Source organism: Chinchilla lanigera, unplaced genomic scaffold, assembly GCF_000276665.1.
Source record: "Chinchilla lanigera isolate Chin_1 unplaced genomic scaffold, ChiLan1.0 scaffold00033, whole genome shotgun sequence".
NCBI lineage: Eukaryota > Metazoa > Chordata > Mammalia > Rodentia > Chinchillidae > Chinchilla > Chinchilla lanigera.
In genome coordinates this window covers 8,940,524-8,960,999 of record NW_004955434.1, presented here as the reverse complement: position 1 = coordinate 8,960,999, position 20,476 = coordinate 8,940,524, and the positions used below count along the sequence as shown (strand labels likewise).

Genomic DNA, 20,476 nt, shown 5'->3' with positions numbered 1-20,476 from the left:
GGCTTAGTCTGCATTCTCATGTTTTCCGAGTTCTTGTTCAGCAGCTGCTCCTCCGCTGACTCTGGACCTTTCTGGTTCTCAATGGCAGGAGCAAGACTGACCCGTTGTATGGCATCTATTCCCAGGGGTTTCTCCATGTTTGAATGATTCACACATGTCCGTGGGTGGGCATCTGTAGCTGGTGCATGGTGGGCCAATTGTGTCATTGTTTCTCTGTGTCATGGTAGTTCTCAGTTGAGCAGCGGCGGCTGGCCTGAGGGCTGGCTTGCAACAGCACTCGCCACCGCGTGGCTCCCCCTGCGCCGGGGCCCTCCTTCAGGGCACCTACGAGGCAGGGAGCGAGCCTGCTGGAAGACCGGCGCTCCCTGCCTGTGGGTCCTCGTGCGCCGGGGGTTGAAGCAGATATTCCCTTAATTGGCCAAAAGAATGTGACTGAGTCCTGCCAGGATCCCAGTGAGTTTCAGTATAGCAAGGCAGCAACATGCAGGTGAGAATAGCTAGAGCAAGAGTCTGTGAGATTTCAAGGCTAAAACATGAGATAACATCTCAGCTGAGGTCATGCGACTCAGAACTGTATCTTCCTGGCAGTAAGATGTGTGCAAGGTGCCAACCTTGCATACATCAAGCTATCTGTTGCACTGCTAATTGGAGGCTTCCGTGCCTGGTGCAAAAGTCCTCTATTTCTCCTTCCAGCTAATTTTGCAGTTTCTCTTCCCTAGCACTCCTCCATGACCCTTACCCACCTTCCTGATTGATACCAATAAAAGCTATGAGAGCTTGGACTCCTGGCCCTTTTATTCCACAGACAGCCCTGGGTCATCCCAAAGCCTCATCTGCAGAATTTTCTCTTTGTCTTTATACTTCATCTGTGTGCCATATTGCCAGGTGGGAGACTGATACCCTCTACAGGTGTTTTGGTAATAAAAAATTTCATTAACATTTATTTTTGATTTTGTAGATGAGTCTAATAATGCAGAGTTTGTTGTTCCACTGTCTTGCTAGATTTTGACCTTGCTTCTTTCCTCCAACTCTTTAATCTCTCAAGTCACTTTTATTACCAACCAGAATCATCTGTGTCTTTAACTCCAATAATCTATTCTGTTAGACCTTCTATATCATTACATGTGGACTATGCTGTGATGGAATAAACTAAAGCATAGCCTTGTCCATTTTTTTGGGTACAAATCATTCATTGCTGAGAAATTCTTCTATCCCTGCAGTATCCAAGATTGGAAGCATGTACTGCTACACATCTACCTCACCTTGTTTCTGTAAGACTTCTGTCAGACTGTTATGGCTTCTGTCTATATGTCCCCCAAAGCCTCATGCAGTCATAGGTGGGGCTTTATTAGAGATGGCTGCATTTAGAGTGTGTGGTGTTGGAATTGATCCATGGTTCAATCTAGGCTCAAGGGCACTAGGATTAAGGGTGTGAGGTCTACCCACACTAAGTACCCTGGACACTGTTAAGGCACTTTGCTTGCTTTGCTACCTTCTGCATGCCATGAGCTGTTTCTCCTCTACCATTCTTGTCTTCCATCTATCCAGCCTTGGAGCCAGCCAACTATGGACTGAAACCTCTACAAACTGTGAGCTAAATAAACCTTTCCTGCTTTAACTTTGGGTGTCTGGTATTTTGTTTCAGCAAGGAGAAAAGTAACAAAGACAGAACTTGTTACCAGAGAAATGGGCTCATTGCTATGACTCTATTTGACTACGTGGCTCAAGAACCATTGGAACTGGCTTGTGGGAAGGGGAAGAGTTAGGAAAGATTTGGAGATGTAGCCTGAAAAAGTAGAGTTGGAATGCCTTTGATTGTATTTGATGGTAGAATCTGGCCAGAGCTCAGAAGACCAGAATCTGCTGATAGAAATGCAGCCAGTAAAGACCAGGATCAAGAAGTTTCTGCTGGGAAGAAGGAGTATATTGGTTGTAGGAGCACAGATGATGTGGGTTAGGCTAGGGTTAGGGTTAGGTTTAGTGGTAGAATGCTTGTCTAGCATGCATAAAGCCCTTGGTTCAATCCCCCTTACTGGAAGAGGAGGCAAAGAAAGTGGGCTAGGGAATGGAAAGGAAGCCAGGAGGGCTGGATTTGAGAAGCCAAGCAAGGAGAGCCCAGTTATATTGAACGAAAGACTAGAATTCATATGATGGGAGAGTGTGTCTCTAGGGCTCAGTAGGATGTCTGTGTTGTAGGGGTGGCGATGCCGTAGCACACACCTGGATTCAAATGTGACTATTGTCTTTCTTAATTGTGTAGGCTTAGGCAAAAGGCTATTTGGCTTTGGAGTCTGCATCTATAAAATAGGCTTCTCCCTCAAAGAATTATTGTGGGGATCAATTACACATGCAATGTGCACAGGTTTTTGTAGATATTCAATACATACCTCACATTATACCTCTAGCTATTCATTTATTTATTCATAGATCTATTTTGATTGTCACTCACCTTGATATTTTAGTATTAGTGTTATGGTTTGTGTCTAAATGTTCCCCAAAGCCTCATGCAGTCATAGGTGAAGGTTTTCCAGAGATGACTGGATCTAGAGTGTGTGATGCTGGAATTAAGAGTGTGTGATGACTATATCAGTCCACTGATTGGTTTGGTACTGCTCTACATAGAGTATAAAAGGAATAAAGTTGCTAATGTCCCTTGTTTGCTTTGCTACCTTCTGCATGTCATAAATATTTTTCCTCTGCAATGCTTGTCTGCCATGCCACCCCACCTTGGAGCCAGCCTACTATGGAGAAAACCTCTACAAACTGTGAGCCAAATAAACCTCTCCTCCCTTAACTATGGACATGGGGTAGTTTGTTTTAGCAATGAAAAAAGTAACTAAGACAATTGGTGATTTACCTGTAAGAATTATCATAGGTATTGTGCCAGTGAACTGTTTGTTGTAAGGTGGCAAATGAGTACTCTGGATACTATAGGTAGCCAGGCACCCACCTGTGTGTCTCCTGGTATGCAGAGAGACAGAGCACTAGGACTGGAGGGCAGAGTAAACAGTACTATCCTTCATCACTCTGTTTTTCCCTTGCAGGTAAAGGCATTGCAGTTACCAAAGTGAACACCCAGTTCTTCTCTGGGGGCATGTTTGGGTATCATTTCCAATTGTATAAATAGCTAATGAAAATTATGAATAATGAATGACAACACACATATGCATACATATATTTTTAGGGACAGTAGTGGGCCTCCTAGATTTTTGGAATTGGCAATAAGCAGCCACTCCCTCCTCCGTTTATTTTTTTTAATCAAATACAGTAAATGGGAAAAAAATGTAATTTCCTTCACTTAGAATTCTTGCTGTGCTTGTCGCTTCAGCCAGATTTTACAGAGTTACAAAGGCTTTAGCAAATACAGTGATTACCTACGGGCAGAAAATGTGACTCAGTGCTTGCTTTAGGTTAAACTCCAGGAAAGGCTGAACAATATAGTGAAGAGAAAAAATGACAAAAAACTACTCCTATGACAAAGCATGATATAGAATACCTAACTTATACCAAAAATTGACAAAGGATACCTAACTTTTAAATATGTTATGCCTCTGTTTCTAATTAGCATGCATTTCAGTATCCCGTTATTGACAGTTACCATGTTCTCTAAACCAGACACGAGGACATAATAAGCAAGAGCATACCTTCAGGCAACTATATGAAATTGGAATTGTTACAGAAACCTCAGAGCATGGGGTCTCGTGGCCAATAAAAATGTATAGTGCTTAAATTATAACGGGCTATGATCTCATTCCGCTTTTGTATTGGAAACTGTAAACACTTTATAGTGATTGGATGGAAAACTAGGACTCTTGGCATCTATCCTAGCTCCCACGCCAGTACAAAGCACTGCGCTTATGGCCCAGGCACTGCCCGGGAAGTCCGCATCCCCGCCGCGCGCCTGCGCTGGGACTGGCTCCAGTTCCAAGGTCGAAGGTCGCGCGTTTCAGTGTCCATAGCAACGCGACGCTTCTGCCTTCTATCAGCCTACCCCGCCGAGTCAGTAGTGGGAGACCCGTCCCGGTGGGAGGGACCTGGGCTCGGGGCGGGGACACATGGGGGAACGAGGGGATGGGGGGCTGGGGAAGCTTCTGGGAACAACTGCCCTAGAAAAATTGGTTTAAGGTTCGGCACAAAAAGAACTTGTCATTCCAGTCCTTTTGCCCACGCAGCGATGCCTCTGGAAGTGGTGGTGGAGCTGCAGATCCGGGCGGTAAGAAATCAATGAACCTCCTTTCCTTAAACCCCATGTCAGAGTCTTAAAATGGTTTGGGTTGTTTTCCCCACCCCGCCCAATTTACCACACACATCATTATCTTTTGGGACAAATCTTAACTTAGTCCTTAAGGTTCTTTACATTTGCCTTCCTGGACTTCATAAGCTTCAGTTCAGCTCAGCCCCCTTCCCCCCTACTTTTTTGTGCTTTCAAAGCCGGTGTATTTCTTAGCTTTATCCTGAATTTTTGTTGGTTTGAAACAACCCTGCATTAAATTCAAGTAGGATTTTCTTATTCTGAGGATAAAGCTTTGTGAAAGGATTTAAAAATTTATTTTAATAATCATGGAATAATTTCAAAAGCCCAAGTACTTCCTGATAATCTGCTCTATGAACCAATCAAATATTTTCTCAACTATTTCCTTTAGCGACGGCTTTAGCTTGTTAATTCCAAAAGGGAAATTAATCAATAGATGTTTTATAATTATTCACCACATCCTTCCTCAGTGAGGTGCTGGGGCAGAGTGACTTTACTGTTCCTCTGTGGCGCTGACATCCTTATTTCACTTTCCATTTTCCCATTCTTCATCTGTAGTTAGTGCACCTTTGCTTCCAGGCTGCTGGGGGCTTCTGTACAGGCTATGTTTACAAGCACAAGGCTACCAGGATGGAGCTAAGGAAAATCTGGCTAGCTTCCACACAATTAGCAAATGCTGAGGTTTCATCATGTATGCAGCTGTGAAACAAAAGTCATAAAAATTTCCTGATTTTGTCCCACTTTACTGACAGCAAATCAGGCCAGACCATATTAACTGTGCTGTAGCAACTGCAAGCTCTCAAAATTGAGCAGGAACCCTTGAGAAGCTGACTGATGTCTTCTATATGAGAGCAGAAACTTTCACTTCAACATTAATTTTATTTTGAATTTTAAAAGCCACTTTTATTGTATAATTAATTAACAAAGAAATCAGTTTTTTACGCTGTAGTGCTTGGTATGCTCCACAAAGTCAGGTAAATTATTCTGTGCTTTAGATGCCAGCAAACTCAGGCCCTGGCAACTAAAACAGGAAATCCAGAAGTATAACTAAAGGCGAGAAGGTAAGCCCCAGTATGCACACTTGTGTACACTGCAAGAGGAAATTTCATTGCTTTCAAATATCTGGCCTGAATATCACTGTGATTAAAACGAAGCATCTCACTGAGGCTAAACAACAAATCCAAACCACTTAGAGCTTTACAGTATGGCTGATTCAGCAACTAAAGAGGTAGTCAGTGTTCAGGGTGTTGTGGGGATACAATAACTTTAGAGGAGTAGCTGTTCCTCTTTTGGTATACCCTCATTCTTACAAAGTTCAGCTTCCCCGTAATCACATTCTCCAGGCTCCTATCCACATCTCTGTCAAATCAAAGTCTGTAATTTTTTCTATTTATAAGTGCCAAAATAATTGGTCATTACCTTAAGACACCAGTTCCATAGGTAATTTAAAGATTTTCTTTTCATGTAGAGCAGCATTTAAAACATACCCTCTTCAGTCCACCATAGATTTGGTGGTCTTTGGTCTGAACGATTTGGGGGGGGGGCACCATGGATGAACAGCTTTAAATGTAAAGGTCAATGTAAACAGAATTTAGGGGTTACATTTAGTGCCTGATATAGCAACACACTGTCCTGATGAATTTAAATTAAGTTAAATACTGTTACCTACAGCATGCTATATTGCAGGAAAATGAATTCCATGCGAATAACTACAGCATATAGATCTTTCTTATGGTACATATGAGAAAGCTTATGCATTTGTATTAAAAATGTTATTTTCCCATTTTATGACTAGAAATATCATTCAGTGGAGATGATGGGCACCAGGCCATCTCCTGTAATACTGATCATTGACGTAATATGTGGTCTGCCTGCATGTAAACTCTGTTCCTCTGACTGCCCAGCAGCCTAGCTTCTCTGCTTGCTGTCATGCCATGCCACTGGCTGTCCACAGAATTAGCATGAAGTCATATCATACTTACTTTTCTGTGGGCAATTTACATATGCCTACCTTTTAAGTGTTTCTTCTCTAAGTTCTTGATTTGCTCTCCAAGATAGTATTAAGAGTAGTGGGAAATAAACATCCAACAATCTTTCTGAAGGTCTAGGGAAAGATAAGTAATCTCTTTTCTCATTGCCAATCAACAAAGATGGAAAAGACAATATAAAAAAGCTTACCAAGATAATCAGGATTAAGAAGAAATTTCCCCAATTGTGGCAACGGGTCTCCAGGGAATAAACTAGAAAAACCTATGCCTTCAATGTTTAAAATACTGTTTCACATCATCTCAGGTAAAGGACTAGAATTAGTATGTAGCTTATCTGCATGTACATGTATGGAATGAATACTATGTTCTTTTCTCACAATCCAATTTACAAGTGCTATGTTGGTTTATGGGATTACTACACAGCACAAATCTCAGTGTCAGCTTTTTAAAAGCAGCAACCATATAACCACAGCTTGGTTTCTTTGCAGTTGTCCTGGAGATAGAAACAATTTGAATACACATATAATAGGAGTTTTTGCTTTCCCTCATGTGGCAGAGTTTAGTAATGGCCTGCATGTGCTCTGGCTTAGTAACACATCAAGCTGGTGGGACACCAGAAATCCCAGAGGAAGCCTGACATATCTAAGAGAGGCCGCTGGTTTCAGCTTGGCGTCATCGAATGTGGAAACCTTCAGACCTCCTGGTGCCATCGTTAGTGAGATGGTGTCATTGTTGATTCCACAGTACAAAGAGGAAGGGAGCATTGTGGGGTGAGAGCCAGCAATAGTCCACGATGCTGTACTGCATGTAGCCCAGAAAAAAGCCAAAAGCCACGTCAGTGACATTGTGCCGGCCCAGCATGATCCTGGAGAGACCTAAGACGAAGGCCCACAGCACCACCAACACTCTCAGTGGAATGGCTAGGACCAGGTGTTTCAGGATGAACCTCGACACCAGGGCAGCCCTTGTGGCATGGCCCGAGGGGAAGGAGTACTTGTCCACCGAGAGGGTAAAAAACATGTCCATCTGATTGTGGGCCGGGCGGCGCCTGCGGACCAAGCCTTTGATCAGGCCCACCAGCAGGAGGTCCAATAGCAGGGCGAAGAGCAGGTTCATCAGCACCTCGCGCCCGGCCCAGCTGTCGCTCCTGGTCAGGCAGTAGAGGGTGCCCAGCAACCATGGGATGCCGTGCCCCGAGATCTCCAGTAGCTTCATGAGGGGCCTCACGCTGCCCCAAGACGAGTTCTCCCCAGCACACACCCCCAGCTTCTTGGACAGCCACAGGTCGATGGCCAGCAGAGAGCGCAGGGCAATGCCCAGGAAGGACGGGTTCAGGTCCATGCGGTCTTCCTCGGGCAGCGGGGGAGGGGGAGCCTGCGAGGGGCCCGCGGAGGCCAGCGGGAAGGAGCCGCGGCGGTGCACCGGGCTCTCGGACGCGCGGAGCCGGGCGCAGGTGGGGTCCGCGCCCGCCGCGCGGTTGCTGAGCAGGGACTGGAACTCGAACCTGCCGCCGCCGCCGCCATGGGCCGGGCTCCCCGGGCTGCTGCTGGTGCTCGAGGTGGAGGCGCCCAGCGGCCGTCCCTCGATGCTCCTCCGGGGGCTCGGCATCGCGGCGGGCGGCTCCGAGCCCGGGACCCGGCCAGCCTAGACAGAGGCTTCCTGGCTCTGCGGCGTCTTCCGCTTCCGCACTGCCATCCTGGAGGGGCGGGGAGAGAGCCCGCGAGAGCGCGATTGTGACACCTGGTGGAGACCCGGCGAGGAATAGGAATTTTCAGTCTGTGGGAGCGGAGCGGAGGATGTGGATGCTGGGGGGTCCAGGTAAGGGAGTGCCCGAGAGCAGGTACATCTCAGGGTCTGCGGAGGTTAGCAGACCTAGAGCCCCATTCAAAACAAAGCAAACCCTGCTGCTCTTTCACTTTGTTTTCTTTCTTTTTTTTAAGATTTCTTGCCCCGGAGTGTTCCTGCCCCACAAGCAAGATGTGTACCTCGGGGTCTACCTCCTGAATCAGTACCTGGAGACAGCGTGCTTTCGCTCCGTGTTCCCTGTTGTGATTCAGCAGAGCATGAGATTTGAAAAGGTGATCTTGATTTTTCTCCTTGGGTTTTGCTGTCTGAACACAATCGAATGGTTCTTATAAAAAGCTGCAGTTCTCACAAAGTTATTTTGTAAATTTCCTTTAATAAAAATTACCGAAGGCCCTTAAGCACAGTACAAAACCACATTTGGCCTTGAAGCAAAACCACAGTTGGAAGACTTTTACTCGCAGGTCTGAGCCAAGTTCTGTCAATGTAGTGCTAAATACCCTGGTCGATGTTTTCTATTTTTGGAATTCCCATGGCATCTTCTAACTGGAGCAGAGAGAGCATTCTGAATGTTCTTGGAGGTGTTAAAGACAGTTCATTACATTTATGAAAGGGTTATTAATAAACTGCAGACTGAGGGAGGCTCTCAGACCCAGAAAAATAATTGAAAAACCATAACCAAATTAGTTAAGTCGTGCGACTGAAATCTTGTAGTGAGACAAGAAGGTTCTTCAGATTCACTCTTTTCTTAAATCACACCTGGTTTATGTAGCTACAGTGATATAAAGGCTTGATTCCATTCCAGTGAATATGATCAGGATACAAATAACAAAAATATTACCTACCCTTTCCTGCTTCAGCACTTAAAAGACTGAATATTCATTTTATTACTATACCATCAACGACAGTTCCTAAAGTTTTTCTTTTGGATTTGGAGATAGAATCAGTTTTAACCTTAATAAGTCTAATGATTTTGCCCCAAAGAGTGTCACTAAGGTGGATCTTTTGGGGCTGAAGGAAGGCCCCCAGGTAGAACATAACACTTTTAAAGGTCTGGTAGATGATGTCTCAAAAGTGACCTGTTTTAACCTGAGGATGAGAGAGAAGAAAATGGTTCATTGAAGGGCTAGTGTCTTAGTTACTTTTCTCTCATTGCTAGGACAAAACACCTGACACCCAAAATTAAGGAAGGGTTTATTTAGCTCACAGTCTGTGGAGGTTTCAGTCCATACTCGCTGTCTCTAAGGCAGAGTGGCACATGGCAGAGGGCAGCGGTTCATGGTGACAGAAAACAGCAAAAGCAAGAGCAAAAAGGTAGGAGCGGACAGAGCAAGCCTCTTTCCCTCTCTTGCATTATATGCAGGCTACCTTCCCAAGGGTGGGTGTAGCACTCACACCCGTAATCCCAGCACTGGATCATGAATCAATCACAGACTCTAGAAACTCACCCTCAAGACTGCATGAGGCTTTGCGGGGACATCTAGACACAAATCATAACAGCTAGGATTGTATATAATGTTTTTATAAGTCACATTCTCTTGATTTAAAAATGTGCCAAATTGGTTGGAGAGAGAGAACAAGAGAGCAAGAGCTCTAATGTACTGCAAGGAACCTAATGTACTACATTTAGACCTTTGAAGTGTTGAAAAGTAGGTGGTAAGAATGCACTCTTTTTTCTCCTAGGAATTTTCTTATTAGTGTTATCAGTGTTCAGTTTGCTCTGTAGAAGAATTTTAAAGCATTTTTTAAAAGAATCTCAAGGATACAAAATCATGAAGCGCAGAATGATAAATCTGTAAATGACCTTGGGAGGTAGGAACATCTAGTCCCACATCCTCATTTGTAAAAAGGAGAATGAGTCTCAGGATTACATTTTAGATGCTAACTACTGCTCTGTTAAAAAGTGGTACCTTTGAGATTAGTAGTCAAATATGTCCCAGAACTATATTTTTCTTTTCATAAAATGAAATTAAATAATTTCCCTCTTGTATGAGTTGTTTGGGTTCCTATTCTAGCTTTTTTTTCCAGTTGGTTTTAGCTTTCTTGTATCTTCTGTTTTATAGCTATAAATACTTGCAGCATGTATTGAAAACAGTTTCTCTTCTTGAACCGTCTATGTTACAGAATTAAATATTCTAAAGCATTTGGATAAACAAATTCCTCAGGACAATTCATGAGCCATTGTATTTGAACAAATCATGTTGATCATTTACCCAAGGCTACTTGAGAAAAATCCTTAGATACTGGTATATTAGTTTCCTAGGACTGGTTTATGAAAGTATCACAGACTGAGTGGCTTTAACAGCAGAAGTGCTGTGGTCTGGTATCTGAGATGAAAATATCTGCAGGGCAAGGCTGTCTCTGAAGGTTCCAGGTCAGGGATGGTGAACTTCTGAGGCACCAAGTGTCCAAAATGTAACTCCAGACCCACTTATATACCACAAAGTGCCAACACTGCAATTAAATCTGAATACTGAGGTATTAGTTTAGAAAAAACAACTCATACATTAAAATCTTTTGTCATAAAAGAAAACATAGTAACAGAACTTTCAGCACTACAAAGAACTTTTCACTGAAAGGCAAAAGTTTGCATTTGGGGTGCATCTGCCAGTGAATGTGATCTTTGCTGTTGTATGCATGCTGATAATGTCAAACCTTGGCTCACACTTTGTTAGTTTGAGAACAATACATGCAGCACTCAGGTCATTTGTTAGTCTGTGTCTTGTATCTGATTTGATATAATTTAAAGCTGAAAACAGCTGTTCATAAGTATAAGATGATCCAAACAAAGTAAGAAAAGCAATCCCAAGTGCTTTCATAGACTTAAAATTATTTGGCAGAGAATTCCACGCTTTAAGAATTTCATTTTCTGAACTACCAGCTGTGCTGTCCTTTGTCATCCCTTCACACTCTGTCTTGTCAAGTGTTGTACACAGGTCACAGAATTTATTTTTTCACCTTGAACTTTCTTGAAATTCCAATAGCTCCATTTCCAGATTTCTAAAATCTAACTAGTGTAAGCAGGAAAGATCAAGTTCTTCAAATTTGGCTCTGTCTGGAGAAGTAAGAAAACACTGGATTGTCTTCATCTTACAGAACTGCAAAACTCTGTCACTAAAAGTCTCCTTTGCAGCTGCTGTGATGCTAGAAAATACCTTGTAGAATTCTTGATGGCTTGTAAAATTGACTGCAAATGTAGAATTTTTTAAATACATTTTTAGGTTTGGAAAATATTCCAGCTGCCCACTTTCAAGGTCATTTCAAAACCTGCAGTTTTCTCTCAAATGTTTTGATATCACAGGATATCTTTTCTGCTGTTTTCCTAACACCTTGTAATTTTTGTCCTACATTGAAGTGTAGTGTAAAGTCTGTTAAAACATTAATTTGTTAAGCCAGGCCGTATCAGTGAGTCATGGATATTCCTGTCCTTTTTCTTTCATCAATAGCCTAATTTGATCCAAGCAGGCTACAAAATCTCTCCAGAACTCATTTTCTGCCTAACTGTTGGACATTATTGTACATAAGTGAAGTATTCTACTATGCCTAAATCTCATCAAAAAGGACTTGAAACTGTTGAGAATTCAGAGTGCAAAGATATAAATTCTCTAAGATGAATATGATCATTATGTATATCTAAATGTACCAATAAAATATGATTAAAAAAACAGTACAAGCCATGATGTAATTCACATTTTTTGGGATATCTTTGATGATATCATCTAATTTTTTACTGCTTTCCCTGGCACAGAGAGTTTCTTGATGTATAATACAATGAGACTGCATGACTGGATGTTTTGCTTCTTTAATAAAGAACTGTATGAAACCAGGTGTTGCCTTCACCTTGCACGGTGCCCCATCACTAGTAATTGAAACCACTTTTTTCTGGTCTTATGTCTTATGACAGAAAAGCCTCCATCACAGTATTATGTATATCTATCCCTTGTGTTCTTCCAGACAAAGACACTGGTTTCTCCAGCTCTTGTCTCATATCACCAACAGAAACAAAATTACTGCTAGCCTTGCATGATTATTTATATCTGTGCTTTTTATCTAAGCATGTGAGTAACAGGCTGCCTTTTGTAAATCAGTGGTGAGCTGCTAACATCACTTGTCATGCGCAGGACTCAGTCTTTAATGGTATTGCTGTTAAGTGGCATCTCAGAGATGCCTTGCATAATTTTATCCTTGTCTGGGAAATCATGAAAAAGTGAATTTTTCCCAGAGAACATGCCAGTTTGATAAAATCCCCATCAGAGAGGGGCTTACCATATTTTGCTATGACAGTGATATTTGAAAGCTTGTAGCTGTCTGATGATCTGTGTTAGAAAAGTAGTTGCAAAAACTAAGATACCGGGAATGAGATTTCCTCAATTTCCCTTTGAGAAACTCCTTGCAGTTCCACCAAGTTTTATGACACTTTTATGGTTGGTGTCAAAGTGCTGTGTGACACTTGATGCATGACCTATAACATTTATACTATACAGAATACATATGTATTCCCCAATGTGTTCAGTCACTTCAAATGACTCTATCCAGGCCTTTTGGAATGATCTTCCACTGTTTTCAATTTTACCTTCTTTTGCTGTAGATGTTCAAGACTTGGGAGTCTACAAAAACACAATTTTTTAAAAATAAAATGCCCAATACAAATCTATTCCTATACCAAAAATAGCTAGCACTATTAGTTAGCACCAAAGAGTTGGATATTCTCTGAATCAAGATTCTTTTCTTTTTTTGAAACAAGATTCTATGGCAGTGATTCTCAACTAGGGTTCCTCTTAAATTTGCTGACCAATAGTGTAAGGGGGCAATGTTCCACTGTCCACCAGGTTTTGGCTTGCTCTGAAAAGGCATCTGAGTGCATTTCCTTCCTTGCAGGGACTTCTGCTAAAATCACAGCCAGTCCAAGGAAATGTGTGTACATGTGTGTGTGTATTGTGTGTGTGTATATCTATATCTATATATCTTTGCTCTTATTTTCATAAATTATTCACAAACAAGTAAATATGCTGCAAATCCAAATATGCCAGAGGAATAACACAATATTAAAAGAATCTCAGTCTCTTAATTGGAACATCTACATACTAAATCTTAGATACTAAACTTCAATTTTTCATAAGAAAGCTCAAAGCTAAACTCTTGTGTTAATAAAATGAATGTATTAGAACTCAGCCAGTCGAAGCAAATCTCTCTCTCTTTTTCTCTCCTCAGCAGTACCCTGAGCAGGCATGCAATGAGTTGTGGCTGATCAGTCCCACCTGAGGGTGTCATCCTGTCTACATTAGCCTATAGGAGCTCTCTGCCCAGTTTGTAGCAGTGCAGCCCACTGAATCTTTTCTGATTCTCAGTGCTGCTTGGTTCATAAATCATTCTTTGTGTAAATAAAATGTTGAATTTATTTTGTCTAATGTTTTTCTTTTAACAGTCTCTATGCCTCAAATATCCCTTTTTAATAATAACACCGTAATTTTTGGTTAGGGGCCCAACCTACCCTACTGTGACCTCATTCTAATTTAATTAATTGCACGCAGAATGGATCTTTTTGGAAATAAGGTCAGATATTAAGATGCTGGCATTAGGAGTTCAGCCTACAACTGTTGAGGGAGACACAGTTCAGCCCTTAACAATGAGCAAAGGGGAAGGATGCAATTACTGACATAATTTAGGCAAAAATTAGCCAGATTTACTTAATAAAAGCAAGCTAGGAAGACAAAAATGAATTATAGGGGCTAGCCTCTTTTTTTGTCCTCAAAGCAGACTTGACTGGATCCAAGAGCAGATTTTTAACCATACTTACGTTTAAATACATTTAAATCAGAACTTTACAATCTGAAATTAAACTCTGGTGAAAACTTGTTTTCCACACGGTTCTATATAGAGTTCAACAGGAGAAGCTTTTACTTGATGCATCTTTTATTTCAGTACTGTCCCAGAACCTTTTATTTCAAGGACAAGATAGACAGATTTGGCCATGGCTAGAGAGTTAGCACATTGTTTTTCTTTTGTCCTGTCGTACATTTAAAACTTAGTGTCTCTCTCTCAGGATCCTCTAAGAGTATAACAGCTAGTCCTTAGGTTTTCTTTTGTGTTACAGGTGGGCAGAATTTCTATTTAGATTCCTTCTTAGCACAACCAATTGCTTTGGAAGAAAAAATCATTCAGTCAACATTTGATGAGTACCTACAGCATACAGAATGTTTTTCTAGTTACTGAAGACTCTGAGTTTGATAAAAGATGTCCTTTTAGCAACAAGTGGTAAAACTAGTTCAAGGTAGGGACATTTTAAGCATGTATAGAGTTGGCTAACTCCTATTTAGTTAATACTTGTGTTACTGTTCGCTTATTTGTTCTGTAGCAACACAGTAGAACACTGTGTTTTAACCACACACATATTAAAAGTGCTTCTGCTGAGTCCTAAAATATTATACGGCTGAATTTTACACATGCTAGGTATTTGTAAGCATATCTTTAGTTTCCATAAGTACCTATTAATAAACCTTTGAAAATTTATTTTTCCCTATCTTTTCTGTGCAGGTATTTGAAAATGCAATAGATCCTGGAGCTGTAATGGACCTTTTAGAAAGTAAGCGCTCACACAGTTGAAGATAAAAAAGGTTATTGTGTGTAATTCACAGGTCTTAAATTCTGGTCATTTCTAAACTGTGATACTTCTAAGTTTGGTTCATATTTATATTCAAGGGAATCTATTGTAAAATGGAATCATGCTTTTGAGTTTATTAATATAGATGGGATTTACTGTATGGTATGATGTTATTTAGTTGTTTATAAATAAATGGTTTTTGTGTATTCATAGAGGTGTGCAACTGTCCCCGCAATAAGATAATTTAATCAGTTAGAACATTTTCATCACTACCGAAAGAAATCCTGTACTCTTGAGCAGTAACTTTCTATTCCCTACTAACTCTCCCAGCCAAATGTAAACACTGATCTCTCTACAGATTTGCTTTTTTGGGATATTTCACATAGATGAGATTTTATAATATGTGGTCCTTTGTGATTGTCTTCTTTCATTTGGCATACCTTAGATCCATTAACATTATATCGTGGGCCAATATTTTATTTCTTTTTATGATCAAATAATATATCATTGAATGAACATACCATACTTTGTTTTTCTACACATCTATTGTTGGCCATTTGGGTTGCTTCTACTTTTAGGCTATGATAAATATTAAACTATGAATATTTGTGTGTGGACATATTTTAATTTCTCTTGGACATAAATCTATATATTTATATATCTATATCTACTTACCTATCTATCCATCTAGCTACATATATGGAGAAGTGGAATTGCTGGGTCATATAGTAACTATATAGTTAACCTTATAAGGAACGCCTATATTATTTCCCAAAGGAGTGATTAATGTATGAACATTTCATTTTTTCCAATCTTCATCAATATTTGTTATTATGTCATCTTGATTGGTGTGGGTGCTTGTGGGTGTGAGATGGTATCTTATAGTTGTTTTGATTTGAATTTCTTGGTGGGTAATGATGTCAGGTATTCTTTGGAAAGTATCCATTCAGATCCTTTGCCTACTTTTTAATTAAGTTATTTATCTTTTTCTAAAAAATTAAATTATAAGTATTCTTTGTGTACTCTAGACATAAATCCCTACCAGATGTATGATTTACATATATTTTCTCCCATTCTTTGGATTATATTTTACTTTCTTGATGGTATTCTTTGATACAGAGAAGTTGTAAATTTTGATACAGTACAATTTATTAATTATGTTTTATTGCTAATGCTTTTCATGTCATATCTAAGAAAGCATTGCCTAATTGGTGAAAAGATGTACAGCTGTGTTTTCTTCTGAGAGTTCTATAGTCTTCACTCATATTTAGGTCTACAATCCATCTTGTGTTGATTTTTATAAGTGGTACGAGATAGGCCCATTTTTATCCTTTTGCTTAAGGCTATTCATTTGTCTTAGCACCATTTGATCAAAGAATACTCTTTCTTCCCATTGAATTATCTTGGCACCCTTGTTGAAAATCAACTCACTATAATGTCTGCTGTTAGGCTTTCAATTCTATTCCACTGATCCCTAAGTTATTGTTTGCCAACACACAATCTTGATTAATGTAGCTTTGTGCTACATTTGAAATCAGGAAATATGAATCTTCCAATTTAGTTCTTTGTTAAGATTTTTTTTTTTGACTTGGGGTCATTTGAATTTCCGTCCAAACTTCAGAATCAGTTGTTAAATTCTGCAAAGAGTCCAGCAAGGATGTCAATAGGGATTGCATTGAATCTGTAGATAAATTTGGAGAATACACTGTATTGCCATCTTAACAATATTAACTCTTCTAATCATGAATGTGGGATGTGGTATATATATATATGTTATATATATATAACATTTATATATGTTATTTTAAGCTTAGACCTTCCTTTCTTTTTAAGTTAATTTCTTAGACACAGATACAAACACAGATGACACTAACACAGAAACACACACACTCTGCCAAAAAATGGATACATACTCAGGAAAAGAAAAATAATATGATGGTTTTTCAACAGATGGTGTTATCCTTATACGGGGGACCCTAGAGGTTGTCATTTTTTTTTGGTCTTTTTGAGACAGAGTCTCTCTATTTAGTTCAGGCTGGCCTTGACCTCACTTTGTAGCCCAGGCTGGTCTCAAACTTGCAACAATCCTCCTGCCTTAGCTTCTGGAGTGCTGGGATTACAGGCATGTGCCACCATGTCCAGCTCTAGAGGTTGTCTTATATCACTGAAAACCCACTACACTGCTGGCCCTTGGAGAAGAAATTGAAAATGAATGTGCAGCAATCTCAAAAGTTAACCAAATTTGTCATACTAATAAATGTCTGGAAGCTAATAGCCATCACTTTGTTGTAGAGGCCGAAAGTAACTTGTATTAATCTCTTGATGTCTCAATAAATTTAGTATTAAAATATTTATACATGTTTCTCTTTCCCTGAAGTGTATATACAGCTTTTGGTGGACTATATATGTATATATCTACATATCTGTGTATCTATATATCTATATATCCACTTCTACATATATATTGCTATATCTGTCTGTCTATCTATCTATCTATCTATCTATCTATGGTTTATGAGGCAGAGTCTCACTTTGTAGTTGAGGCTGGTCTGGAACTCACTATGTAACCCAAGGTGCCTTGAACTCAAGGCCATCCTCCTGCCTTCAGCCTCCTGAGTGCTGGGATTATAGGTGTGCACCATTATGCTTGGCCTATTATTTTTTATTTAGTAACTGCTTTTTTAAGCTTTTTCAACCGAGGTAAAATCTAAATACAGTGAAATTCACAACTTTTACTTATAAATGTGGTGCATTTTGACAGATGTATATATCAGTGAAACGTATATAGCAATATATAGAACATTTTCATCACTCCAGAGTTTTCCATGGTCTCTTCTGATGGATTCCCATTCCCAAGGTAACAATGTTGTAATTTCTATTACTATAGATTATTTTTGTTTGTTCTACAATCTTGCATAAGCAGAATTACTCAGTGTATAGTCTTTTGTGACTAATTTATTTTATTCAACATAACATTTTATATATTATTACATCTATCACTTGATTCTTTTTATTCTTTGATAGTATATTATTATATATAAGGTGCACAATTTGTTCTATCAGTTCTCCTGTTATTGGATTTTTGGGTTGCTTTGGGGTTTTACAAATAAAACTGTTGCGAATGCTCATGAGCAGTTCTTTTAAAATATATTTTTATTAATGTCTATTAAATTAAAAGATGCTGGGTTTCAATGTAGTGTCTGTATTTATGCATATAATATAATTTGATCATATACACCTCTCATTCTTTATTTCCTTTTTGAAAATTTCCTTAAGTATTAGATTCTTTTTTGATGTTGTAAATGAAAATTTTTTAGAAATTCAGATTGTTCAAGTATATGCACGTGTTTGATTTTATATAGTGATATCCTGCAAATTCACCAAATTTGTTTATTAACTATAGTAGTGTTTATTGTTGATTCTGTAGGAATTTCTATACACAAAATTATGAAATCTGCAACTGTAGCTCTATCTCTTCTTTTACAGTGTGTCTGCATTTTATTTTGATTACTTATCTAGTGTACTGGTTAGAATGTCCAGTACAATATTAAATAGTAGTGATGAAAGTAAAAGTTCTCATTTTGTTCCTGAAGTTAGGGAGAAAGCATTCAATTTTCACCATTAGGTGTGTTGTTACATTTTAGTTTTCCATAGATGCCCTACATCAGGTTAAGGAAGTTCTCTTCTATTCCTAATTTATTGAGTTTTTATCATAAAGAAATGTTCAACCTTTTTTTGGCATCAGGAATCAAACTCAGGACCTTAGGCAAGTGCTTGTGTCACTGATCTATATCCCCAGTCAGAAATGTTGAACTTTATCACATGCCTCTTGTGTAGCTATTGAGATGATCATGTGGTTTTTATCCTTTATTTTGCTGATGTATTGATTTTTAAATAGGAAGCCAATCTTACCTTCCTGGGATAAATCTTATTTAGTCATGCTGAATAATCATGGTGCATAAGGATTGCTAGTATTTGATGGAGTAGTTTTGGGTCTGTAGTCATGAAAGACAGTGGTCTGTGGTTTTGTCTTGTTTTGTTGTTTTATTTTGTTTTGTTTTTGAGATGGTCTCACTGTGTAGTTCAGACTTGAACTCACTATGTAGCCCAGGCTGACCTCAAACTCATGGTGATCCTCCTGTCCCAGCCTTCCACGTGCTGAGATTATAGGTGTGCAACACTACACCTGGCCAGTTTTGTTTTCTTGTGATGTCTTTGTCAGATTTTGGTAATATTGGCCTCATAAAATGAATTAGGAAGTGTTTTCTCCCCTTCTATTTCTGGAGGAGTTTGTGAATAATTTGTATTCATTCTTCTTAAAATGTTTGATAAAGTTCACCAGTGAAGCCCTGTGGCCCTGAACTTGCTTTTGGTTTTCCTTTTTTTTTAAAAAAAATTACACATTTAATCTCTTTAGTCCTTGTTATAGGTCTCTTCAGCTCTTCAATTCTTACATCAGTTTTGGTTTGCATCTTTCTAGGAATTTTTCCATTTCATTTATTTAATTTATTGGTATAAAGTCATTTATGCTATTTCCTTATAATTGTTTTTATGTGTGTAAGATCAGTGTAATATCCTTTTTCATTTCCAATTTTAATAATTTGAGTCTCTTCTCATTTTTTTCTTGGTTAGTCTAGCTAAAGGTTTCTCAGTTTTATCAATCTTTCTAAAGAACCAACTTTTTGAATTATTGTTTTTCTGTTTTCTATTTATTAATCTTTGTTTAATCTTTATTATTTTCTTCTTTCTGTATGGTTTTGATGTAGTTTTCTCCTTTTTTCCCCCTGTGTCTTAAGGTAAATGGTTAGGCTATAGTGTAATTCTTTTTTATAGTTTCTATTTTATTTTATTTTAATTTTTGAGATGGATCTTGCTATGTAGTCCATGCCTTGAACTCATGGTGATGCTCCTGCCTCAGCCTCCCGAGTGCTGGGGTTATAGGTGTGCATCACCACACCTGGTGGATAGTGTGAATATTAGTCACATGCTTCAGCTTTAAGAATTCTTTAACTGAGATTTTACTCAATTGAAAGAATTAGGACCAAAGTCACATACAGAATATAGAGTAAGAATCAGAAGCAAGTTCTAGGTGACATGAGGAACTGTGGATAAACAATAGAATCAGGATTAGGCTAGGTATTGGGTGACATACCAAGTATATTAAGAAGTTTGAAATTAGACAAATACTGATTCTGTTGCTATGGATCGCTCAGGTGGTCACTGAGTAGTATTCTGGAAAAGAAAGGTGGAACAGTGAGAAAATGGCTCAGAAAGCCAGGGAGATAATAAGAAAGTAGAAAACCTACAGGAATCAAAGGTAAGGTGGAAGATTCAGAAATAGTAAGTAGGTCTTTGGTGGATTGATTGAATGTGGACATGACCTGAACTCACAGCATGTAGAGGAAACCTGGTTGCTAGTCATGCCATTCACTGAGACTGGGAATTGAGAAAGAGGAATTGGTATTGGAAGAATTTAACTTTGGGCAGGTTGAATTTAGAGTACCAGTGGGAGATCTTCAGGAATGTAGAACATAACCGAAGCTCTGGAAAATATAGATATGGTCTATCAAAAGGGACTAGACTCTTCAGCATGTATATTTTAATTAAATTTCAAATGAATGAGATGATTAAGGGAGTGATCACAGAAAAGGCCTAGGAAGAACCTGAGCAACATGAGGGGGTTGACTGATGAAGAGGAGTCTATGAAGGAACAATCTCAAAAGCTCTCTACAATGCCGTGCATGGTGGTCCATGCCTGTAATCCCAGTACTCTGGGAGGCCAAGGCAGGAAGATGGCAAGTTCAAGTCCAGTCTGGGCAACTTAGTGACTTG

At 39.4% G+C, this 20,476-nt stretch overlaps 2 protein-coding genes and 1 pseudogene across 5 annotated transcripts in view; 1 reads left to right on the top strand and 2 right to left on the bottom strand.

The window, feature by feature from the left end:
* The window catches only part of LOC102009751, a 4,799-nt pseudogene extending 1,703 nt beyond the window's left edge, over positions 1 to 3,096 (bottom strand).
* Positions 3,097 to 4,005: 909 nt separating this feature from the next.
* Spata6l (spermatogenesis associated 6-like) overlaps positions 4,006 to 20,476 on the top strand; it is a 63,863-nt gene continuing 47,392 nt past the window's right edge. For 3 of the 4 annotated variants that reach the window (XM_005388638.2, XM_005388637.2, XM_005388640.2), the window contains exons 1-3: positions 4,006 to 4,213; positions 8,181 to 8,318; positions 14,578 to 14,626. In XM_005388638.2, the coding sequence (XP_005388695.1) occupies positions 4,175 to 4,213; positions 8,181 to 8,318; positions 14,578 to 14,626 (226 nt within the window). In that variant the 5' untranslated portion in view covers positions 4,006 to 4,174. Of the gene's footprint in view, positions 4,214 to 7,968; positions 8,059 to 8,180; positions 8,319 to 14,577; positions 14,627 to 20,476 lie in introns of those variants that run through there. The other variant, XM_005388639.2, reaches the window with a different exon arrangement.
* Positions 5,134 to 7,931, bottom strand: Ppapdc2 (phosphatidic acid phosphatase type 2 domain containing 2). The gene has a single exon (XM_005415386.2). The coding sequence runs from the start codon at positions 7,846 to 7,848 to the stop codon at positions 6,967 to 6,969; it is 882 nt and encodes a 293-aa protein (XP_005415443.2). The 5' UTR covers positions 7,849 to 7,931; the 3' UTR covers positions 5,134 to 6,966.

Bases quoted from the DNA above. Each gene is read 5' to 3' on its own strand.
- Ppapdc2 (XM_005415386.2), bottom strand. From the start codon at position 7,848: ATGCCGAGCCCCCGGAGGAGCATCGAGGGACGGCCGCTGGGCGCCTCC.